The sequence below is a fragment of the Cuculus canorus genome, chromosome 12 (assembly GCF_017976375.1).
Source record: "Cuculus canorus isolate bCucCan1 chromosome 12, bCucCan1.pri, whole genome shotgun sequence".
NCBI lineage: Eukaryota > Metazoa > Chordata > Aves > Cuculiformes > Cuculidae > Cuculus > Cuculus canorus.
Genome location: NC_071412.1, coordinates 10,606,548 through 10,633,102, shown reverse-complemented (window position 1 = coordinate 10,633,102; position 26,555 = coordinate 10,606,548). Strand labels below are relative to the sequence as shown.

The 26,555-nt window shown below is 38.3% G+C and overlaps 1 protein-coding gene across 5 annotated transcripts in view; it reads right to left on the bottom strand.

The window, feature by feature from the left end:
• The window catches only part of MCTP2 (multiple C2 and transmembrane domain containing 2), a 121,790-nt gene that overhangs the window by 20,368 nt on the left and 74,867 nt on the right, over positions 1-26,555 (bottom strand). For all 5 annotated transcript variants that reach the window (XM_054077831.1, XM_054077828.1, XM_054077829.1 and 2 more), the window contains 2 exons: positions 3,510-3,632; positions 639-680 (listed from right to left, as the gene is read on the bottom strand). In XM_054077831.1, the coding sequence (XP_053933806.1) occupies positions 639-680; positions 3,510-3,632 (165 nt within the window). The remainder of the gene's footprint in view (positions 1-638; positions 681-3,509; positions 3,633-26,555) is intronic.

The following is a 26,555-nucleotide window of genomic DNA, read 5'->3' as shown; positions in this document are numbered from 1 at the left end:
AATCCTTTTATCATTTGTCACTGTGGTTTGATAAACTTGAAAAAAAAAATCAAATTAATTTTTCATAGTGAGAAAAACGAGTAAGTATGCTCCAACAAAATAAGAAACAGGCCTTGCCAATTCCAATTTTTTCTACATTTCAGTCGACAAACTAAAACCATTTTGTCCCAGGCTCTGAAAGAAATGTTGAGAAAATTCTAACCAGTCCTCCACAAACCACACTGTTCTGGCCTGCGGAAATAGAAATGTCAAATCATTTGGGTAAAGACATTAGTACAGAATGTCCATCCAACACTCGAAATGGATGAGTGATTTTACATAGTCGTGCACATCTTTGCACCTTGTCCACCCATACACATACCTATAAGTACACACACATGAACAGGTGCCTGATATGATTTCAAGCACAAACTGGTAACTGCTCAGACTGAAGTAACGTTCAGAGAAGTCATGTAGGCAGCACCACTGCTGAATGATCTACAAACCAATCTTTTCATACTTTCAAATCTGCCAATCAAGAAATTGGTAACAATTGTTAAAACAGATAATAAATGAAGACATATGGAGATAGGATGGTGGATTTCTGCTCTCCCACGTTCCTTCTAATTCTAGCTAACACAGTCGTGAGATATGCTTACCTTATCATCCTCATCCTCATCTTCATCCAAGCCCATAAGGTCCTGCAAAAGCAGATGTCCATATTACAAAACAACACACTTATTTTTCAGTGACAGGCAATGTTCAAAAAGCTTATGATACTCCCACAACATCTCATTACACAATTTTCTCCCACTTCTATTACAAGTCATCAAAAAAACCCACTGCTTTCACCTCTCAGAAATGTTTTGTATTCAAGGACTTCTTTTTTTTTTGTGATATTCTGAACAAAGCATGCAATACCCTATACAAATTTTAAGCCTAAATAAAGCATTAGCGGCTGCGTCCAGTATTTTGAAGGCAACAGGCTTTCAAATTCATTGCCAACTTTTACTGCCTGTAAACGGCTTTGTTCCTAGTCTGACAAATGAACCAGCCAGTATGTCAAGGCTGATACACTCTACTCAACTTGTTCCATGCTCACTGCTACAACAACTGCTCTCTCCTTTTAGGGCCACTCCTGAAACATTAGGCTTTAGAAAATACATTAGTATGAACATAATCAATCTCACAGATCACAGTCAGATTTCTACGCAGCATAATTTCCTCCCTTGAAGGTAGGGGAGAAAACAAAAGGCTTGGCTACCGCTTGAAATTAGGAGTACTTGGCTTTCAATTCAGGTATTTAATAAGATGAGCCTTTAACAGGGTCCTTCAAGTTTTTCTTGGTTATTTAATAGGTATATACAAATCTGCGTAGCACAAAATTTAATACAGCAAACTTGCATAGAATCACAGTAAAAGGTATTTTGTATTTGGTGTAGAGGGGAGGCTTAGAGAGGGAGAGGGTGTGTTTTGGTTTGGTCCTGTGTCCCCATTCCCCCACCCCTGAAAGCAGTTGCATCTACTACATCTCCTATGCAGAGAAGGTACTGAGAGCTCAGGTAACCAGACTTACTCTTTACTCTTTGGCTCTTTGGCATACCCTGAGCATCTGAATTAACACTGATCATGGTTTACATTTCTGTAGACGCTTCCAAGCTGTAAATCATAAACCATTTTACCAATATTCACAAATTTAGCCTCCTGGCAACTGGATCATGTGTACAAGGTTAGTACTGTTATTCCCATTTTATAGCACAGAAATCAGTGAGAGTTTGAGGTCCACTTTTGCAAAGACTATGGCTCTTATTTCTCTATGTACACAAAATGTGCGTGCAGGCACACAAAAACCAAAGGTAGTGCATATGCAGCCAAGGTCCAAAGAAGCGAAAAAAATCAATGCCTGTGTAAAAAGCATAGGTATTTTGAAGAAAAACTTTTCTCATCTGTAGGACAGATGTGACTAGGGGTAGCACCTGATTGTCTATTTTTGACCTACAGATGGTAAGCATCATAGACACACATATAAAAGAAATCAGGTAATATTAAATGCACTTTGACTACTTGTTCCATACGATCCCAATTCTTCAAAGCACTTAGGCAGATGTGCAAGTTTGTTTATGCAAAATACAACCCTGAATTTCACGGCATTGCATTGCTTGCAGGATGTCTGACAGGAAAAGGGACAGCCTTCTGATGGACTTTCTCCAGTAACACAATTAACCTGTATTTTCAATGATAGCCTCTTTTAAGCATTCAGATAAACACTGTAGTGCTCAATTTTTCTGATTTATGTAAGACTGTCCTCACCTGAACATGCAAGAAGCTCAGCACAGGATGAGTGATCAGAGGTATCCTCTGTGTACGTTTTCATGAGTAAGTTATTATTATTTTATATTGCCTTTTGTACTACAAACAGTAACACCTGTTTGCCTGGGATTTTCCCAGAGGGAAGTTCTCCTTTTCTTGATGAAATAAAATAGCCACTAAAGACCACAAGATATCCTTCTACATTATTCTGAACTTGGCTGAAATTGGAGAAAAGCATTAATTTTACCATTCATCTTCAAGTCTATGCCATGGTCTAGATAATGCAACTTTCCCTATGTTCTAACAATCCTTCCATTTGAGAATAGATGAAAAATAAACTAGGAGCAACTTTTCTTGATAAAACTAATAAAACAACTATTGATCTTTTTAATTCTGGGATATTATTTCCTTGTATAAAATCCATGTGATCAATTTGTGTAAAGACACTCTTCATGGCTACAAATATCAATCGACTTTTAGCAAAAGTTAGAAAGGACATATAATTTGCCCTGTATTTCATTAATGCACTTGTTACACATTTAAAAACAGTTTATGGACATCCATGAATTTACTCTCCTGCCTACCTGCAATTACCATGGTTACGTAAACAAATAAAGTTGCCAACATCATATCCCAAGAGTAGGACTTTGCCACACATGTTGCAATTACTTTTGTATTTAAATCTGTTTTTCTCCCAGATCAAGTTAAACTGGAGACTAAATTATTTTTTGGGGAAAAAAAGCATTTGCCATTTAAAAGTGGGTAGTGGGGAGGAGGTATAAGGGCTTCTTAATGCCTCAGATCACAGGACAAAACTTAAAAACAACTGACTTCTCTTTCAGTTTCTATTGACTTCCCTCTTCTGTGAATCACGAATCATCAGTGTGACGCAAAGCGCAACACCAGTAGGGGCACAGGGTTTGGGATCTGTCACTTCATAAGTCTTTCTCAAATCATCTTAGTTTAAAAAGTTCTTAGTTATTTAGCAAGCGAACTCTCCCTCCTACACACTCACATCATCATCTCCTACTATTCTGAATGGTTTTATTGCTTGAATAGAATCACAAAAACTGCAAGGATTGAGATTTCTTTTCAGTAATTTCAAAATTAAAATGCTGTTTAGCTACACAACTAGATTAATTCCATTAAAATGCATGACATTTTGCTCAAGGGGAAAATCAAGCTGGGACTGCGAGAAATGTTATTGCCACTTTACTTGCCTGGGCATCTTGGGTGTTGTTGACCTTCCCTGTTGTGACAAGGGAGAAGTTGTAGACAAAGAGCACCAGCAGAGCCAGGGGCACCATGTACAGTTCCACGCACCATACAGTGACCACAAATACCTGGGAGAATTAAAGCAGCACAAGAGAATTCGTATGAGTGTTTAAAGAGAAAGAGACATAAGAAAACCTTTCAGTCATTATCGCTATGTACATTCATCCTTGAATCTCTGTTAACCTCATTCATATTACTATTTTGGCAAAGAAAATCTGCTTGTAAAGCATGCTCTCTTTCTATTCTGCTTGAATCCATTAGGCTGACATTTGTTAGCTTCTCCTCCCCTATACCTGGTGAAGTACAAGGCCATGAACATAAGGTTAGTCTGAAGGCTTTATTCAGTCTACTCTGGGAGCCTCTCAAGCCTGAAAGCCCTTTGTCCTCAGAGCTAGTGCATAATAGATCTACTTATAGAGGTAAACCTGTTCCACTTCATCAAACCCTAATTACCAGGGAGTCTTTCAAAGGCTAGAGGAGAGTTTCTTCTTCCTGTGCAGCAGGAGCCATCCAGCTCCCTTATCACTCCACAAGCAATGATCAACAAACACATCTTCACCATTAATCCATTTATGTTCTTGGCACAGCAGCACATTGAAAGGACCATCACCATCCAGGAGGCAAGGCTCTAGGTGGCATGTGATGCATTATGTTGGAAAGGGATCCAGTAAACCTTCCCCATTCACATAGCCTTGTCATTTTTTAGCATAGCTTATTCAGATTCCACTGGCTGCTTGGAGTCTCTCAGCCCAGCCACAGTACGAATTTGAGCATTTGGAGTGGTATCTGACAAAATCCACTAATAGAAAAACCAGAAGCCAAATTTTGAAGTTATTTTCTGCAAATCAGATCAGCAAAATATATAACTAACATGACGGAGATTTAAAAAGCACTTAGGATTTTTCAAAACAAATGATACCAATCCAAATGGCAATACTGTCTTACAAGTAGCAATGATACCTGAACAGACTCCAGACTTGGAGTGACTTTGGCAATGCAAAATTGGAGTGAATTTGGCAATGCAAAATTAATAAACTAAATCCAAAACTGCCATAAAATGCATGTTGTGATTCTATTTCCTTTTCTACTCATAGTGCTTCCAGAAGAATTACCTAATGCTGGTAGTAACTTCAAGCTATTTTATACAATCTCCTTTAAAGAAAAGGCACAAACAGATTTATCTGATTTTACTTCCCTCAAAGGAACTCAGAATGATCAGAAACAGAAGTCACATTTTTAGAATAATACCGGTAGGTGAAAACGAATCAGATCCAGTGAATGTATCTCAAACTGCAACTAATGAAAAACTTTATGGGTGATCAGAAAGCTAAACCTCCACCCTCCCTTTCATCCTTGGCCCATCAGACATGACACACAATGGCAACACTGGCACTTGCAGAACAGGATATTTATGGCAATGTATTTTGCATTATGGACCTGAAAGTCTAACCACTCTGTACCAAAGAAGTACTTTTCACTGCATTCAGCACAGTTAGAATTTATACCCCTACAAAACAGCAGCTGTTATAACTTCTAAACAACGGGACTTCTCTGACATCAGAGAAACGGCTAATTAATATCTACCGGGGCCAAACATAAACCAAGAAACAATGACTGTATCCATAACCCTGCCCAAACAGCAGTCGCACTTCCTCGAGTGAACTTGAATTTACATTAGCTGTTGCTATGCAAGGAATTAGCCTGTCATCCCATTCTTGGCATTTGTAGGCCAGTAAAACAATCTTTGAGATAGGTTCATTTACAAAATAGGCTGACATCCAGACAATATATCCTCATACTATTGATTTGCAGCATAGGAATGGAGAAGAAGTTTTGGTTCTGATTTTTTTCTTCTTTTTGATCCTTCTTTTCAGCATACTAAAGAATCAGAAGTGATGATGATTTCAACAGCCATATTTCATATTTAAGCAAGGCAACGGATACACAAGAATCCTAACCAAGAAGGTATGGTCCTTGATCTGTCTTACAAGAGTCTTGCATGGCTTCAGTTAATAAAAACTTAAAAATTTGTGATATTCCACGCTAATAAGTCTTCTATGAAAAGTTCTAACCTGAACAAGTTCCTCTGAAGCTATTCCAGCTCCCTTGGATGAATCTCTACTTGCTTTGTAAGACAAAGTGGAAGCGATACCAGCTTCTCTCTTACCTCAAATGCACTCTTAAAGAACAAGGACCTGTTGCTGTACATATCAACACAGGTATCTGTCTCAGGTATGAAAACAGACACACACACATACAAATATACAGCCAATCTTTATGTAAACTCCTTCATGGAAATTCGTATTGCCAGATATTAATTCAAAACATTTGCTTCAGCCTGTTGGAGAAAGTTGCATTTCCATCACCTCTCGGGAATATTAGAAAACAGTCTTATCAAGGCAGCAAAAAGACTCCACGGGCATTCAGCTAGGCAAGTCCTACAGGAGTCAATTAAGCTCTTGAAGAAACTCTCTCCATTCATTCAATTGCAGGACTTGAACTGATTTTAGTGCATCTGTCACCATTCTATACAAACATCACTCCACTTGGTTGCAAGTATAATACAACCTTGCAATCACAGGTCATTCAGGCAAGATACAAAATCAAGACCTTGGTGATTTTAGATCCAACAGTACACTTTGTGTATTATTAAGTTTCAGACCTTAAATAAAACTTAAAATTTAATTACAAAATCTCACTTTAGTCTCAATTGACAGCTGAGGCATACTGCCGCTTCCTTTCTAATGCTGACTGGTTAATCAGTTGCCGAGTTATAACTCAGATAGTGATGCATTGCTAGAGCTCCCACATCTCCTTACGAGGAGTTGCTTTGCTGCTACCACTGCAGTAAAGGGAATTTTTATTACTGTGACACAACACAGACACGAGACAAATTGATTTAGCTATTCAGAAATTATTCAGCCTTGGAGGTATAGGAAATGATTGCTGTGAACATACAGTACATAATAAAAGTTCTGAGGGTGTTTATAAAGCAAATAGAAATATTTCTGCATTCTAACAGCCTTTTGAACAGTTCTGCATCATCAGCTTTCAAAACAGTTCCCAAACAGGTCCATGTCTTATTCTATCAGCTCTCATGAAGCTCTGTGACACTGACTACAGCATCAGCAGCCCTGTGATATAGACACGCACTCCTCAAATTAGATGATTCTCATCCATGCATGTCTTTATTTTCTTCCTGGTGACACCTTATGACTGGGAGAAGCTCCTGCACTATCCTTCCTAAATTATTTTCTTAGCAATACTTTTGCCCAAAACTCGAGTGGTTCAGCTACTGATACATACAATGGCTGTTGCAAGAACGTCTTCTTGATTTTTTGTAGTCTCTAGTCTGTCTTTTGCCTAATACATACACTGATAATGGACATAATTAACAGGTTCAGACCACATGCTCCAGATCACAGAAGTCAGGGACAGAAACAAAGCCCCTGTTTCAAATGATTCACTTTTAACAAACCATATTTTTTTCAATTATTTACTTCATCATTGGACCATGTTCTGTGAGGCATAATCCATTACATCACTGACAACTTTTCTGCTGGGCTTCAGACTGCACAGGAGAGAAGCTGAAAAGACAGTAGCCAATTTCTAAAATAAAAATCAAACAAGTGGAAGCTAGCTTTCTGCGTAACTTTTACGACAATTTGAGAGTATAAAAGCCTAATACAAAACTGAGCAATTGAGTTCACAGCATTATAAAAACAATGATCATAATATAAATAGAAATGGGAAAGACATATCTAGAGGGAAAAAGAAAAAAAAGAGATCTTGAAACTAATATTTAGTCTAATATTTAGTCTAAAGTTCAACCTAGAAGAGAACAACAAAATCACAGTCTTGGAGAAAGGACCACTTGATTTCAGCTGATTAACGAGTTGCTATTTCAAAGGGCCCAATAACTACAAGTTAAAGCTCTGGAGGTTTGGAAGCCGTTTCATCTGAAAATCATTGTGGAGGGGTCCAACTGTTCCTGTCAAAAAGTGTGGAGTTTGAACAACCATGAGAGTGGCCCTTTTGACAGCAGTACAAAAGATGAGAGAAGGCGGTCTCAGCTGAAAGTAAAAACAAACCCTTAGAAACACATTTCAAATCTGGTTTTTCTGCCCCTCTGGTTCCAATTTAGGATCTGACTATTAAGAACAGATTTCGGACGGGTGACTACTAAAGTATGTCCATAAACCATTTGTCACCAGCAAACCCACAGTCATGGGCTAGAACAGTTTCAAGAGGTTTAGAAACCTGTAATAGTATTAGATAGGCTTCTAGTGCAATTTTTCTACATGGTAATTATAATTTATTTATCTCTTTTTGAGCTGGTAGGTCTTTGTGGAGAAGTAGAAGATGCTGTGTTGTGTGACAGACTAATTCCTGGAAAACAATAGTGATGGGAGAGAAGGATACGTTCCATCAGATGGAAAAAATAAAAGTGAATGCACGCAAGAAACCTATGGTAAAAGGTTATTTTCTCAGCCAGTGTAGGCTCCAATGCTAATGAAATGCCTCATCAGCAGACCTGTGAAAAATATTTTTCGAAACTCCAAGTTTCAAAACCACATACAATTTAACCGAACTCTAAATGACTAACAGCTTCGTCAAAAGTTTCCTTGCAATTTATAAACACGGTCTAGGCAATTCATGAAGTAAGGGGGAAAAGCTGAGCTGACACCGCTGCGAGTGTCCAACTTTTGAATTAAACTAAAACACTGATTGAGATTTGAGACACAAAAACATGCTTCCCTTCATTTACAGAGGAGGGGAATTACATATTTTTAACTTATCTCTGGGTTACGTAGTCCCAAGTTGCCATGTATGCAGAAACAGACTCTATAAAGAGGAGAAATTTCTACAGCTAAATAAAGACAAACCCTCTAATGTTTTTTTTTTTTAAGTGTTCCGTCCCTCTACCCCAAACAAAATACAGGATATTAGCCAATAACGTAAGACACTGCTCCCCAAAAGGGCATTCAAATCCCTTGGAGGCAAGAAGCCTGTCGACAACAAATTATTTTTGACAGATACTTATTCCTGCCCTTCGAAAGGGAGAGTAAGAGTAGAAGAGAGAATAAACACACTCACATAAAACAAGCCATTTGTGCATGTGTATATGTAACTATACAAAGAGGTATCTCTTCCAGATACAGGCAATATGGGTGCATGAACACAATGGTGCTGAGCTCACACTAACACAAATCAGGGTGCATACTGTGAGCTCAGACTGATGTGAGTGCAGCAACAAGGTTTCTGCACTTGGGCTGGCTTGCGCATTGAAATAGTGAGAATACTAAAAAAAGAGGCTTATTTCAATTTGTCTAACATAGTCTCACCTCCGGGTATGACAAAGAAAGTTTGAGGCAGTCACATGGCATGTCTTTCCCACTGAAGTCCCTCTCCTAAAGTCTTTTTCTTAAGAACAGATCGTCTTCCAAAGATGCATTCCAGAATTGCTCTCACTAATACTCTTCTTCCCACACCTGTATGACACTTTCTCACAATGCTATGGCCAGATGACAGTTCTTCTATGCTACCTCATAGCCACCAAGGTGGAGCTCAAGGAGGGGTCAGATATAAGCAGAGTGGCTCCCTCATTGCAATGCAATAGCTAAGAAGATGGCAGGAAGAAAGATTATACTTAAATAAACCAGCAGTGTCAGAAGAAATTTATTTGCTTTAGGTTGAATTTGCTTTTTGTGTCCCCAGCAAAAGAATGCAGAGCATCTCAACAGTGGTGCAAAACTTGCTGTATTGAATGGTGATGACCAAAACAAAAAAAAAATGACCTGAAGGAATAGAGGTCTTTAAATATTTATGCCACATTACAAATTATCTCTGCACTGCTCCAAACATCAGTACAAGTTACTAATTTTTCAAGCGCGTATCATGGACAAAAAGCTTGTCTCTCTGTTTCAAGGGCAAACACAACTGGAATCTGAAACCAAAGACAGACACAAACACACAAAAATCCATCTAAACACCCCAAAGCCAAAATGAAACATCAAATTATCCCCCAAAACAACCCTGTCTGTATTACATGCATGACTGCACAGAACTGAGAAGTAGGAGTAAACGATAGGTTTGTATAACGTGCCATCATGTAAATCCACCTGTTTTTTCAGAAGATGCTTTGGGTAACACAATCAACATGGCCATGTTTGCCCACCTCAGTTGCCAGTACATGCTAAATGACACAGTTGGAAAGCCATGTCCTGCTGCCACATGTCCCATCCTTGCTTGTCCCAGCTGCAGTTTGCTGAGTGGCCCAGGATAAGGTTAAGGGTGGGTGGAAATCTGAAACACCCAGCTTGTCCTTGACAATTTGCATTACATCTGAGGAATTATACTGGTCGAGGTCACAATTTTAACACCAGTTTTAGCACCCAAAAAGAAAATAAAAAACCCAATGTCCCCCACTTCAAACCAAACAAGACCTAAAACAACTAACTAAAATATCCCTGAAGAACACGCCAAGAGTCTCATATTGTTTAAGTCAATATGCATTTGGGCCTTTTTTATCATCACTGTCTGGTTTAGACTCTTCAGAGGGATCTCATTTTCTTTGCTGCTGCTAAGAAATAGAAACCCATTTGTGTTTTAAATGAAAGCTGTGATTCATGTGCAATCACACAACTCTAAGAAACGGTGCTTTAAGAAAAAGCATGCTATTCTGCAAAAGTCACAGTGAAATCAGAGGAGTTGACAATATTGCAATCTGTTCTCCACCATCCTCTTGGGATACTGTTGTTAGTAACTTCATCAAGGAAGGTTGGGATGCTACGCTTAAGACTGCAAACACAAAATGTCTGCACTCTGATCCTGAATTATTATACCTTTGTGTGATTAGTATATTCACCAAATTTATTCCTTATTCATAACAATGCCTGGAATCAGAAAGAGATAACCACAAGAAAATAAAATGTAAACCAAGTAAACAGTAACGGAGGTCTTTATTCTGACTATTTTGGTTACATTAATGAGATTAGCCAACCTAAAAAACATAAAATAAGATCCTCAGATATCTTTCTTTAATGAGGGGTTGTGGAAGAGTCGCTTGGTTCAACATTTCACCGCACCTATCACCTGTTAAGTTTATATGTAAGTTAAGAGTAATATATTGCATTCCAGCCATTTGAAGATTATCTGTCAAATTAGTCGGACACAAAAGAGTGTATGTTGGGGGTATTGTCTTTATCCTGTAAGACACGTAAATTTAGACCCCAAAGCCTAAAAGCCCACCTCAAGTCTAACAGGGCGCTTTCACACAGATTTCTTGTGGCTGCTACTTCCTCTTTATCCCTAACCTTGAAAGAGGTTAATCAAAACAAAGCCAACTACAACAGCATAAGTTTTGGGTTCTATATTTATGTACATACAACAGTTTTAGAGCAAAAGACTTCAAATCCTTTAAGGCTGCAGATACTGAAGAAATAGCTGTTTGCTAGCATGCTGACTGGTCTAATTTTTCCCTCATGCTTTTATCTAACAAATTTTACATTTCCTGTGCCAAGTAAAATACGGTTAAGACCCTCAAGCAATAAAGCTTAAAATTGAAAAAACAGGGAAAAAAATATTACAACAGTTTTCTGTCTTTTGGGGTAATCCGCTGGGAGTGAGTCAAGGGAATAAATCTGCATGTTATTTCGAAAGGGGTAACTGTCATAGACAAAGGCAGTGGGGGAAGGTACTAAAACAAAGGGGGGGGGGCTTGCAAAAAAAAAAAAAGTCATTTTATATTGTAGCTAAATTAAACGGTCATTTTTATCTCTAATGTTTCAGTTTGTTTATCAGCAGGGTCATAGTTTTGGAATTACTCTCATACAGAAATCTATTTGCAGGGAAGACAAGCATTATGCAACTTAAAAGCCTGATCTTATAGTAAATAATTCTTCCAAAAAGTGTCAGAAAAAAAATCTGTCTATTTAAAAGGAGGGAAAAATGTGGGCTAATTTTATTTATTCTGGATAAGGTGAACACCTTAAAAGGGTCATGAAAAAATTTATCATTAGCTGAGCTGATAAATGTCCACTTACTTTGGAGACATATTTGTTAACATCGTGAGAAACATTAGCAGTGAGGGTCAGATGGTGATGTAATCGTACAGCAAGTGGAAAGAGTATGCGGTGGAAGTGTTCTACTTTGGGTTATCAATAGTGGGTTACAACTGTGAGCAAATGGGAGGTGTAAATGATGTTTCAACTTCTTTAATGACTTCCTCCTTCATGTTCATAGTGTATATTAGAGTTGAATGAGCAAAGGAAAAAGGTCTTTCTAACAAAATAAGTATGTTTTATTAGGCTTAATTGAATGTTCAGTGGCGGGAGGATCACACATAAGACTGCTTCCCTGAGAGTCTCCAGCTACGGCATGGAAAAAAATATCAGGTTGCAGTAAACCCACATAAACGGGAAATAGATGTTTATGCACAGTAATGCTGCAAAACTAGCTGGTACCCTCCTTTCCAAAACCTCCAGTTCTAAAGAAATGTTTTCAGACTGAAACAGAGCAGAAGGAGGAAAAAAAGGATAAATAAATATTAAATAAAGGTAAAAAATTCCCACTAAAACCACATCGCAAAGCCAGAAATCCAAAAGCCCATATAAAGCAGTAAGATAACATCCTTTCAGGAAAAGAATTTCAGATTATTCTCTTTCCTTCAGCTGTACATGGGATTCTCCACCATAGTCCCATGCTGGAACCTCTTCATATACTCAAGACCCATTTCCCACAGTTAGGAGAAGAGTAAACACCATACTGAAACCAGCCCTTCCCACACCTGACACCTACATTGGTCACCAAGAACAGTGAGAGCGATTGCAATACACTTTGAGCAAAACAGTTTGAGCAGGTTCACAATCTGCAGCATGACAAAATTACAGGACAAATGCAGGAAGATGACTGGGAGACCCACAGTAATTACACCCCAAATATAGTACCATTGTAAGCTAGCAACAACAGCAGCGACAAAAAATCCTAAGCATTGACAGCATAGCTATGTATTATAATAGAGATTTTCCACCAGCAGACCTACAATGTCTTGCTTTCCAAACTATAGAACAATCTGAAAAAAAAAAAGTTGCAAGACTCCTGCAATTTCAAGCAGCTGTTCAGGTAAAACTAAAGCCAGAAGATTGTTTATTTTAATAAAGCTATTATATGTGCAGCTCCAAATTAGGAATGGCAGGAGACTAGGGGATGCCTAAACCATCACCACCTGTTTGCCCTGAAAATCAATTAAAGTCACACTATCACAGCAATCCCTTCTTAGCTAATAAAAGTTATACAGCCTCAACGTGCGACTTTAGGTGCATTGTGGGAATGTGCCTGAAATCTAAATCCTTAGTCTCACGTTACTTCGATACTAAACACAACTCTGATTAACCACTGTAAAACTTGCCTTTTGGGGGTTACAGAAGGTGTTAAGGGAAAAGAGATCCTGAACTGCTGGTTTGATGCAGTGGATTGAAGTAATATTCAGTAAAGAATAACAATCCAGCCAAGAACATTATAGTATTTCAAGTAGAAGAAAACTGAAGTCCTTTATGACACATGCCTGTTCAACATATTCTGTGCTACAGAACAGATCCAACTTTACAAGTTGAAAGCAAGGGCAGTAGAGACATCCCAAGTGTTTTAGTAATTAAACGAATATGCATAATGAACCATATGCCCAAAGGGCCTGTTCTTCATGTGGGCCAGATTTTTGTTTGAATTTTTAATTTTTATATACAGATGAAACATTTCATATAATATAGCAACAGTGCAAAGGAACATGCTATGCAGGAAGGGAAGGAGGAACTACCCATGTGAGAACGATCAGAATACACTTGATGAATTCTGCTCCTCAATTTCCGATTCAGAGCCAAGAGGGCTTTTAAAAAAAAAAAAAAAAATCCTTTTCTCCTTTGAACAGCTGTATTAGTCATCTGCTCAGAGTCTAGAAAAGAGGCATAAAATCTATGTATATTTATATAGGTCATATTTATACATTTATATGCGTGAAATGGATTATATACACCAACACATTTCGATGCTGCAAGACTAGCAAAAACACAGACACTATCTCAAATTTAAAAGCTTCTGATCCACTAGCAAAAATAAGCTTTCTGTTCAGCAGGACCTGTTGTGTTCTGTGAGCTGTAGGGAAACTGGACACACTCACAACCGCCCGCAAAACAGGAACAGGCAGTTTTAAAAAGATGAATCAAATTCCAGCCCCGTTACAATAACATTGCCCTGCTGTCACCATTAGGATACCATGGCCTCGTTGCAGAAATACTAAATCTTTCATATTCTCTGGGGCTTGAGCCATGCTTCTCCTTTCTCAGTAACATTCCCCCTTTTTCATCCCTTTCTCTTAATGTGCTTTTCCATGCAAAAGAAGCATCCTTTGCGAGCATAAGTCATTATAATAGGTTAGTCTTCTAAACCAGCGACAGAACTATTTGGTGCTTCAAACTGAATTTCAAATAGCCAGACTGCACCATAGCAATCTGATTCTTTTAGTGGTTCTAATCCATTTGAAAAAAAATCTGGTTTACTTCTTCATAGAACCGGTGGTGGGGTCAGGTACTTGTCAGCACGAGTATGTTGGTTAAGCAGCAGAAAAATCTTTCCTGCATGAGTTCTAACAGGTTTCTGAGTTGTTTTTTTTTTTCTTTTACGCATGATTCAGGCTTTATGAACAAAGTGAAATCAAATCATTACCAGATTTAGTGAGGGAAAGGAAAGTTTTTAGGTAAATCGCAGAGTGCCTCACGGTAGATCAGCCTTAGCGCTGCACTTCAAACGAATAAGCAGTACTACACACAACAGCAGCGGCTGTTACCAGCACTGACTCGGTACTGCAGAGATACAGTGGGGAAGCACCAGCCGTGCTATAAGGAAAACAGACAATGAAACGATCCATTTCAGAACTGAAGGAGTGACTTTTCATCAAACTATGGGAGTTAAATTTTTCATGGGACTTCAGGAGTTCCCATCACTAAATGTAAATGGGATGGCCTATAAGAGTGCACTGGTCCCCAACCCTTAAAGTATTTAAAAGCTGAAACAAATAGTTGTAAATAACGGCATTCGTTGCTCTCAGTCTTAATTCAGGGTTCAGGCTTTTGAGATTGCCTGGTTTATGTGATCTAGTGGTCTCCACGGAAAGACAGATAAACTTCAACGGCTGTCAGAAGACAAAAGTTGACAAGGAGCATCACCTTTCCTGATTGTTTAAATCCTTTAAGGAAGTGTTGGAGCAATTAGAGAGGGAGTCTAATCTTTGCAGAGTACATTAACACTCTCCGACCTCCCAGACAATAGATCAGACCTCAGACACATAATGCTTCCCTAAGGCTTTTTAACCAGAGCATTTGATCTCATAGTCACTTTGTATGTGTTACTATAGGTATCAGAGTGTAAGACAGTATTCAGTGGGCACTAAAGGACCACTATCTCTGCTAGCATTCATACAACTTTTAAAATAGAAAGCAGAGAAAACATCACAATGCATGCTCTTACAGAAGTACTACTTCCCAGAAAACAGAGGAAAAAAAAAAAAAAAAGAATAAAACAATCCAGAGTAGCTCTGCAAAATGTCTTCATTTTTATTAATCTCATATTTCCTTTCTACCACCACTGTTTATTTCCCAGCTTTGGAATATAAATCTATTTTTTTTAAAATCATAGATTAGGGTTTTATTCGTAGACACAGTTATCTGATAATAATTCCAAAAATACCTCATTTCTTAACTCCCATGGAGGAACTTGGGGGAAAGGGAATTAGGAAGACAGGACTAGTTTATTAAGGAAACTGAAATATATCATTGTAAATAATTTTTCCCAAATGTATATATGAAAGGATCTAGGGAAGTTTTTTAAACTGTTAGAACAAGTCATCATCTAATTCCTGATGTTCTGTAAAAGAAAAGCTAATATTGTATCAATTATGAATTTCCCATTTAATATTCTAAATATTTTAAGAAAATTTGCTTAGAGTAACTTTTTAATGGAATTAGATTTCCTGGCCACGATGTTCTGATAGAGGCCACATCTTTAGTGTTCTCAAATGAACAATACTTACGAGTGTTCTATAACCAGCTAACTGGATTCCCACCCACTGCTAAATAATGGGTGCCACAGTCCTACTGAGCAGTGGGGTTTTCCCTCCATGCAATATATTTGACATACAGTGCTAGATAACAATACTTTATATGAATCTATTTATGCTTCATATCAGCTGCAGGATTTTATTCTACTTTTCTGGACCTCCAGAAAGTGCTTTTTGTGAAGTATCTGCATTACAAATAGTTTTTGCTGCTGTTTAAATCGGTATCTCAAACTTGTCAAGCCAAGTGCATCACAAATGACAAAAAGGTCACACATACCTAGTATATTTAAAAACAAACAAGCCTTCAAAGTCAAAGTGTAATGCAGTTATTTCTAATCTGAACAAACAATAGAATACATCTAATGAAAGTTGACAATTGGCTTTGATACAGAGCTCTGCAGCTGCTCTGTTCCATTAAAAGATGAAACCCGAAGGAAAGTACAGAAGATGGTAACTTCTTCCAAAAAGCAAGCAGAAAGTTCTGAACTTGAGCTAGCAGAGTAAATAAAGATTGCTTTAGTGGAGAATTTTGCTCATATATGATACTCATTTTTCAGTAGACATGCTGACTTCACATGAGTAATTAAGGCTTAAACAAACCAGCACATTAGACTAGGACAACACACTGCATGTTTTACGTATTTATTAACACTTCTCAAAATCACAGTACTGTTTTTAAAACTAAAAGAAACACCTGAGACCAAGCTAAGTTTGACTGCCATGTGGGTGTCACAATAAAGATTAATAGATATAATTTTCAAAAAGTGGTGGGGTAAGTGATCAAAACTCTAGTGATGCTACTGGTACCCTGACTGTGGCAGTAGAAAAATTCATTAATAATTAACAGTACAGATTTTTTTAAAAAAAAATCATATTTCTGGGATTTTGTAGTTACCCATCGCTCCAGCTTTATTTTCCGATGAATGCTGGAAAAACTGGACGGGACGTATTCTGATTTAGGGTATTTTTATTTTTATTGCTGTCCTTGAACAACCTGAGAACTTCCTGTTTGCTTAAGACTAACGTCTAAGTCAAAGCACATCTTAGTGGCAATGGAAGAGAAGTAAAAATAAAAGAGAATAGCTTTTCAAAAAAACCGTATTTGCTCTGTAGCCTCTACACTAATCCTTTTTTATTTCAGATATTATAAAGGATCCAACTCTTTCTTATTTAAAAAAAAAAAAAAGAAAATAAAAAGCCCCACAAGAAGTAGAATGATTTAACAGAAACCCCTCAAAGTGCATCTGTCTCCATCATAAAACCAAAACGTTGCATTACCTTCAAATTGGAAATTTCTTCCAGTTGTCAAGATTTCTGCAACTAGTGTTAGATTAGCGCTGAGAGAACGGGTGAATTAAATTAAAAATAAAATACTTCGAGCAAGAGAAAGAAAACCTGCCAGAAAAATCTGACAAAAGCCGGAGCGTCAGAGCTGCCTCATTCCTTAGGGTCCATCGCCACCTACAGGATTTTCCTCCTCTGCAAGAAACCTGCTACTCGTGTTCACCCAGGATTTGCCCCAAAAGAAGGATGGAGATTTGTAACTGACGTGAAGTAACACAGGTTCACTGAAGTTAATGGAGTTACAGTGATTTAATCCACCTACAGACTTGTCTCTACTTATTCCCTCATTTTAGAATAAACACTGTCTAGATGTTTCAAGGGAATGCACTGTTCTAAGCTTACATCTAGCTTAAAAATAAAGGATTTGCTTTTTAAAAAAAATTAAAAAGGAAGAAAAACCCTACAAAATACTGATAAGTTCGCTGCACCAATGACAAGGGAGATAACAGTCAACGTCTACAATCTTCCTGTAAAATGAAGTGGTTTAAAGGACTTTCTAAGAGGTGCCAGGTCAAAGTAATGTGAATAATGAGACAAAACCAAGCAGATCCTGACTGAAAGAAAATCAATGCTCCTTGGGATTCTGGGGAAAAATGTGCACACTAATAAAGTAAAGGAATTTCTACTTTTAATGACAATTTCACTTCCTAATACATATCTTTTCCATAATTGATACCATGGGTTTCCTACTTTTTTGTTTTGTTTTGTTTAAGCTGGGCTTTATGCCTCTTTTTTTCCATACAGCTTGCATAGTGCAAATCCATGCCTAACTTCAAGAATTTTACATATAAGTTTCTTGAATTCTGGTATTTTCAGTAGTGGTGGGTGAGTAGCTTCTCTCTCACGCTTTTTTTGAATAAGTCTTACACAGATGCAGCATTCCTTAAACTCAGGATAGTAGTTTCATCTTTGTTTATGCAATTTCTAATCTACGAATAAAGCGAACTTTCAGAAAAGGCAACAGGCAAATGGGGAAAATAAATGCCTGCATGACGATATGCAATATCTTTGGGATCAGATAAGCTAGCAAATGGCTACAAATGAATTGCTCTTGCTTTTCAACCTACCAGTCAATTGATAAGAAGTACAAATTACTGCTTTCTCACAAATTCAGAATACGCTCAAGACATTAAATCTGAAGTTCCTCTAAAAAAATTAAAAGTACAAAAAGGAGGACACAAAAAGAGAAAAAAAACAGCTGTCTGGCAGTGTGCACTTCAGACGTTCCTGCATTTTTTGTAACAAACTCCAGACATCAGGATGTAGATTTGTAAGGTAACAGTAAGAATCATGAGCTAAATTCACCTTTGGCACATGCATGCTATGCAGTTCCAACTAAAGTAAAGGAACCAGTGCTGCTTTTACAGATAGTGAATTTAATCTTTTAGGAAACAGTTAAATAATAGTCAAAGACAAAAAACATAATTAAATATCTCTGACTAGTCTTACAGCCTGGAGAACACAGCATATCAGCTCATGTGAGGTTAGAAACAGGAGTTCAGCAATGTTAAATATACAAATAAAACAAGCAACAGGCAAGAGTATGATTTTACCCTGCTGGACAAAGTAAAACACAAGATCTTAAAAAACTAATCAAAAAAAATGTACAAAATGGCGTAAAAATAACAATAATCTCTTATAAAACTTCAAAACATCAAAGATACAAGATGTTATATGTTGGGAGGGGGAGGTAAACGAAGGGCTTCATAAATCAAACTGCTAAAATACAAAACAATACAGCAAACTCCAGCCAGACCACAAAGAGGGTTCACTCTTCATAAACATCAGATCAGGCAGCTAAAATTATTACCAAAGCTCTCTTGTAACTGTCACCTGTGGTGGGTATAATTACAGGCTACTGCTGCAAGCACGCCCACGTCATATGGCAATAAAAGGACCTACAGCTTGCCAAGACCAGGCAGACAATGGAGAACACACACCACCTGACGAGAGCCCAAAAAGATCAGCCAGGGAGACTAATAAAAATGACAGCTTCGAAACAAATGACAAAGCTTCAACCACAAAAAAAAAAAAAAAAGAAAGCGATATCAAATTAGCTGGAAGTGCAAGCAACGAACAGAATTCTCCAAAAGGTCATGACTCAAGCAGAAAGCCAGTCGGAACTGTTTGTGAATGCATATAGTTCAGGTTTTAGCTATAAGGACACCATTTTAATTTGGGTTTTTTGGGGTTTTTTTGTTGTTATTAATGTTTGCAAATTTGGGCTTGGCTTTGTAAGCTGTCATTAGATAGTCAAACAGATGAAAACTGTGTATTTCTAAGCCAGTTCTGAAGACAGAGCTAGATAGATACGTATATCTTGATGCAGGCACTTTCTAGGAATACATCTACATACTATAACAAAGCTTGATTTCTTTCTCATTGTCTTATTTCTTTACTGGCTTCCTATATATACATTCCTGCTGACCAGAGACTTATCCTCCAGCAGAACTGGGCTTTTCCCTGAATATTATGACTAAAGAGTTTAACACACACAACCAACATATTAAAAGGCTTTATCGTCAACTAAAACCAAAGCAACACAATTACAGAAAGAGTAAAAGGGAGGGATTTTGGTCTCATTACTAGTGCCGAGGAAATTGTTCCTATGTGATTCTTTCAAGTTTTGAGTACATTGCACAGAAAGCACTACTATTGCTCAGAAATATGAGCATAGCACAGGCTTAATATAAGAGGAAGCTCCCCAACTCCAGAAGCGAGGGACTCTCTATACAAGGTAAGTGCTTTGTTAAGCAGACTCATAGGAAGTCAGGATTACTACTCGTATGCAAAACACAGTTTTGTTTTTATTTTTATTTTGGAACATTTCACTGGTAAAAAGCAAAATCTCAAACCTCCTGAGCTGGAAACATAAGACCATCTTATCCTTTTCAAAGTTAAAAGGGATATTTGTACTGGTCTCTGCTCAGCTCCATCTCACCCCAACTCCAGAGCTTCAAACTTTGCTTTTTAAATCTTGTTTATTGTGCTGTCAGGCTTCTAAGTGGTTATTTCCCTATTAACTTTGTCCTTGTTTGTTCTTGCATTTTTGAAAGAGCTGGAAATAACATGTGTTTACTTTGCTGTGTGTCTCTCAGCATCATCAATATCACTGTTGCTATCCCAGGAATTTTAACTGCTGCAGCAAAGCAAACCCTGGGATCTCAAATGTAAATCGCGTTCCCTTCAACCACAGAATAATAATACTGGAAATGTAAAAATTGCTGGGAGAATGGTAAAACCTTTGATTGTCTAGAGAAGCCTGTTTCTCATCTCAGCAGTTACTCGTATGTGCCAGGTAACATGGTCCTAACTGCTAAGATGCACAAATGGTGAATTTTCACAGGCGCTACCATGAGCAGCGCGGAGGAAGTGGGACATAAATATTTCCTCCATCATCAGGAAAAGTCTTTTACTGGGAAGTAATAGCTCAAAATAAACCCAATACTTCTGATCAGGCCTTTTAACCGGAGTTCAAGACAATAATTTTGAAGATGTGCCTTTGCCAGTGATTTACAGAGGGGAAGAAGGGTGGAAATATTATGGGCTCTGGAGAATTACTTATTAGGTCAAATTCCTGAAACCTTGCTTTTCACTGTTCCCCTAGTACTAGCTCTAGCCTTAAATATGAACAAGTTTTTGTACCAGAGTGTTATTTTACAGCTCCCCTATTTAAATAGGAAGTGCATTCGTCCCTTTGCCGACTGCTCCTTTAAAGCTGTAGTAAAACACAAGCTGCAAACAGGCTGAGAAAAGCCCTTAGCAAAAGCTCTACAGTAAAGCAGAAGTAAAGACCATCTCTTTTGCATTAATACTTTTTTTACTTTTTTTTTTTTTTTTAAGCTTTTTCTAAGTTCTCTATTCAGTGTTTGAAGAATACTCATTCTTCTCTCTTTAGGATTACATCTATTCATTTTATTTAGCTTTTTAATGTGGAGGCATTTTAATCTACCATTACTTTAATGATGTTCTGGAATAGTTTGGGAACAATGATTTATATTTCATCTTCAGCTACGAGTATGAAAGAGAAAAAGGGGGAGAGGGGAGGGAAGGACTATACCCTTCTCATCAGTTACACATGTAGGCATGGCAGGGTGGTTTGTGCTTTGTATCGGGGAACAGTTTGTTCAAAATTAGTGGACAATTCATAGACAAAATAAAGATTTTTTTTCTTCCTTCTTTACTCTACAGAAGAGTGAATTATTAACATTTACTGGTAAATCACAAGCAAAATCTCAGTTAAAATTAACCTCTATCCTCTGTTTGGTTGGCCGGAGGTCCAAGATATGCTTAGTGACTCACTCTCTGTCCTAAATTGTTTGGATTTCATAGCTGTTACTGGTCTCCCTTCACCATAGAGTCATCATGTTCCCTGTTAAACTTTTGTCCCAAGAATTTCCCTTTATTGATCTATAACTCCCCTCCCATCGAGGAGAAAAAAAAAATAAAAAAAAAAATCACAGTGTTGCAAAACAATGTACAAGTTAGACTGGATATTTTACCCGTATATTGTTATGTCCAGGGTTGAATTATGCTTAGTACAAAGAGGACTGGAACATTTTGTGTTTTGCTTGGGAAAGTCTAACCAAAACATGCTGGAAACACTTGTCCACAGGCAGAATGAAAGATTTACTCCAAGTAAACTCCAGAAGGCTAAGATTTTAACTTCACAAACATCTTTCCTGAGGGAAAAGAACATTTCCCTTTTACTGATACGCAATTAGCAATTTCAGAGGACACTGCCAACAAGCTAATGGCCTTTTTGCCTGTAGGTCATCAGTATAAATATAGCCCAGTCTAACAGGGATTAAAAATTGTTCATGTCTAAGAAGATGGTTGGTGTCTCCTCTACGAGGCAAGTTTATAACTGGGCTCAGATCTGGCTCCCGTATCGCAAGGTTAAGTGGCAGTACGTTAAATGGCACAATTAGCAGAGATGCCCAGTAGTTTATGGGCTGCAAAGTCTAACCTGTATCTCTGCCTTTATTCCAGATTAGGAGTGGAGCAACTGGCACAGCAATGCGCATACCTGCAGCCTCACCCAGCTTGATCTGTGACTCCCTAGGCTTCCAGTTCCCACAGCCTAAGAGATCAGTGCCAAAAATACAGGGCATCCTCCAGCTCTCTATGGATTTAAAAAGTTTTGAAGATCTTACTGGAGAAGGGTGCCAAAATCCCACCTCTGAGATTTTCACCTTTTGAGCAAGGAGCTCAACGCCTTATATTTGGACCTCCTGCTGCAACCACAACTCCCATCAGCCATGCTGGGCATCCACGACCTCCAGAGCTTCCCTACTCTTGCATCAGATGGCATTTTGGGAATCCTGGACTGATCTAATATGATCCTACGCCTCTCATTCCGCAGCTGCCCACCATTAAACTGCAGTTTCACCCAAAACTCCACGTTTCCAACACATTACACTGCATCACCGCATATTCCTTCCATTCCTCCCAGTACTAATCCATCATAAAATAATTATCAGACATACTGCAATGTCACTGCAAAATACTGCCTGTGCATGCTGCGTTCCTTGTCTGGCTTGCCCAGGCTGCCAGCTAGGGCTGAGCCTGAAAAATAGCTCCCACCTGTACCCGCCCTGGCAGCAGCCTTGATTAGCAAGAAGCCTAAACCTGATATAGTGGGACATGCTGCCAGTAAAAATGAAGTATGCTGGCATGGGTGAGCGTGCAGGGACCCTGAAGCAAATCAGCAGCGAGCACCGCCAGTCACACCAGAGGTGCTACGGTGGCTGGTTTCCCATCGTTTGCCTGATGCTGTCAATGTCTCTCGCAACTATCATGCAAACTTTAAAAAAAAATATATAATAGTAAAAATTCCAGTCAATATATCCTTTTAATTTGCACTAGATTATAGTTTTTTTAATGCAATTACTGTAATTTCATTAAATGACATAATTAGCATTAATGCGGAGAAAACTGTCAATAGAAGGTGTAATTATGTTGTATAAAATCACAAGCACAATGTGCAATGATGCATAATTCCTCATGAAAATCATTCTGTGACTAAAATTAACTTTTAAAATATTTTTAAAATACATATTGTACAGTAAGAATGATTCAGTTATTATAGATTTAACATCCGTGACCAGCAAAGAAGGGGGAACAGAGCAGACAGGGAGTGCTTGTACACAGAAGGAAGGACCAGAAATTTGGTTTAAAAGTGCATCATAAAGGTAAAACCACAAGTTTTCATATGAACGAGTGTGAAAAACAAACAGCTGATAGTCACAGAGATATACAAGATGACTTGTGAGCACACCTTCCCCAGGCACATTTCACCACACAGCTCCAGCTTTTTGGACGCAGCATCGAAATGTCTCAATGGAGAAAGGTGTGACAAGAGGAAGGAGTGATGAGGCTAAAAACACACCACTCACCCTGGAAACTGGGAGCAGATTGTAGGTATATATGGTAGGATATAAAGAGTGTCAGGCACACGAGCAGAACCACACAGGGATGTACTAGACTATGTCTCTTGGAATCTTCAAAGTAAAGATCTTTTTGAGAGGCATGTTTCAGTCAAAACACATTATCTTGAGAGAGGTGGCTATATCAAAATTAAAAGGAGTACAATGCTTGAACATCTTTTTGGACTTAAAAAAAATCTACAGATCCCCCCCAAATCCTGAACTAATGGAGAAGAACACAAAGATAAAGCCTTCTAAAATCTCTCCCAGTATGAACACTATTAACTCTACAGGCAACATTTTCCATGTGTGGGAATATTGTTGGTATTCCTAGGCATGCACAAACACAAGCATCCATTTTTTCACATCAGACCAGCAATGAAATATACTCTTTAAAAAGAATCCAGAAAACTTATATGTCACTATTTCCTCTGACCCGGGATGTTTTTTCTAGAATTCATGTAACACGATTTCACCAAACCCTTTGTGCACAGGGCAAGCATCACCAAAAGTGGAATTTTGCTTTTCACCTCGCCTTCCTTTGAAACTTCTTTCCAAAGCCTCTAAGCCTGAAAATTTCTCATTTTACTTGCACTTGAGCAGACTGGATCAGTGTCTTCTGTGCCAACTCTATTAAGACAGGTTAAAACTCATCAGATTAAAATGGCAGAATGCTGACAAAAAATATCATTTCATTTCTATAGCACAAAAAAGAAAGTAAAATCTACTAATATGTTCTTGCACTGACTCCTCTAATCATTACAAACTAATAAAGAAATTTAGTTTGGGATGATATATATTATAAATAAGAAAACATAGTGACAACATTTTTCTCATTCGCATGTGCCCTGCCTGTTCTATCCTCTGTTTCCTCTTTATCCATCCCTCTTTCTCTTGTGCAGCCAAAAGTGGTAGCTAATGTCCTTGCCACACATGCAAGCTGTCAGCACTAATGGGGAGGGAGGTGCATTGTAATGAAGACTAAAAAAGGAAGGTCTAAGGAACTGTGTCCTCACCTATTGCCATGCTGTGATGATGTTACAAATATTTTCCTCTGTCTGGCAGTGGGTTTTGTCTGATTTCTTAAGAAAACAGGGTTCACATGATTATACTATCTGCTTGTCTTCCTTCTCCTCCCTCTTGGAGCAAGGGGCATGGGTTACCAAAGGCAATACTACAGGCAAGGGAGGTCCTAAGGACCACCCAGTCATTGAGAGTATCACAGTGGAGATATGTGGAATACATAGAATATCATCACAATAGTTATTGCCAGTGGCCTAAAGGACAGTGACTGTAAGAAAAAAAAAAAGGCATTATATGGTTTGAGGGCATGGCTGTCACTTAAACTACAAGCCATGGTCTCACAAACCCAACCGAAAAATGGGTGTGAATCTTTATGCATCTTTCTCACCTCTGGTGTTCAGTGTCAGCCACAAGCAGGTCATCAACAAGGACAAATCTGGTACAGGCTAAATTGATACAAAGCCAGGTACTCAAAGTATATAGATGTTGCTTGATGGGGAACAATGCTTTTAAAAAGTTGATATTTGGTACACCTTTTATTTAACCTGTTAAGGGTGAATTTTACATACAGATTGGGGCAGGGAGAGGTGCTGCACATACTATGCCGTGTGTGTATTTTCAATATGGTGAACACACACACTGGAAACAGAGAGAAAGATACATAATTAGGACTTAATTATAAGTGCCAGAGTTGAATTGTTTCTGTGAGGGAAAAGTCAGATAGACTTAAATTTTGGATTATGGAAGAAGCCTGTGGTATTTCTTAGAATCATGTATTTTTTATTCTTTTCCCATTACCCACTTTCTTTCAGGAAACCAGGAGTATTATGTTATCTACTAAAGGTGTTCAAAATCTGTAACTTGTAACCTGCTTATCCTCCTTTTCACTAGGAATCAATTCCTTTTTCTGCCCACTTTCTTCTTTCTTTGCCTCTCCAGCATTTCCAAATATTTCCTACGTCTAGAAAACTAAACTTCACAACTGTTTTGGTGCAAAATCTCTTAAGAACAAATCTCTTAAGTACTTGCCTAGATTCTTGCCGAAAGATGATGATAGGATGTCAGCACTAGGATTTTATTGACGTCCCTCCCTTTCCAGCCCCAGTGCGCATGGCCATCCGATTCCCTTCCACACAACCATAGAGGTGCCTGCTTCAGTGAGGTACCATCTGCTCTGGTCTCTACCAGTTCTTGAACCATTAACAGCAGATATGATCTAAATAAGCCTCTAGCAACAGGAAATTAACAAAAAGGTACAGGTAAAAGATCTTCTTATCCTACTTAATTCTATGTGCCAGTCATCCTTCTAACCTGCAGGGTGAAAGACAGCTCCTCCGTCTTTGCTCTGGAGCTTCTTTCAATGAGGAATGGTCCACTTTACCCATCTGAAGCAAATACACTGAAATGTTTTCCTCAAAAGAACCTTTAAGCGGCTTAAAATTCACAGACAGTAAAAGGGGGAGAAAAACTTGGAGATGTGGCTGTTATATTGCTTAATAAACACTCAATTCAGAAACTTTCTTTCTGCATGCTGGACCACCACAATATGATTTTGCAACCTTTAATGGCACGCCAAACACTTCAAGCATGAAGAAAATGTCACACCACAGAATAAAAAGCAGGCAAAACCTTTTTGTGCTTGAGTGGATTATGAGAAAACTGCAAATGGGGTGTTTACTACCAAGAGGAAAAAGGAGAGAGCTGAAAAGTGGGACAGGCAGGTGGAAAACTTGGCTTTTTGTTTGCAGAACGCAGCAGAACTCACTGACCAGCCTTTTCCTTTTTTCTCTCCCCCCCTTTTTTTTTTTTTAAATAAAGCAACATATTTTTACCATCAAGAGAAGAAATTTGCAACAGTCTATGCCAGCAAACCTGGTTACATGCCACAGCGACAAAGGTATAGCAAACACTGATAACTTGCAGCGAAGTGGCACCTCACTGCAATGGAAGATGGAAGGGACAAGGGCCATCATCTCCCTGCATCGCCCAATTCAAAGGCATCTCCCTGCATCATCCCCTTGGACACCACTTCACCGTCACAGCCTTCACAGGGTGCCAGCACCCACCACACACATGGGCATCCTCAG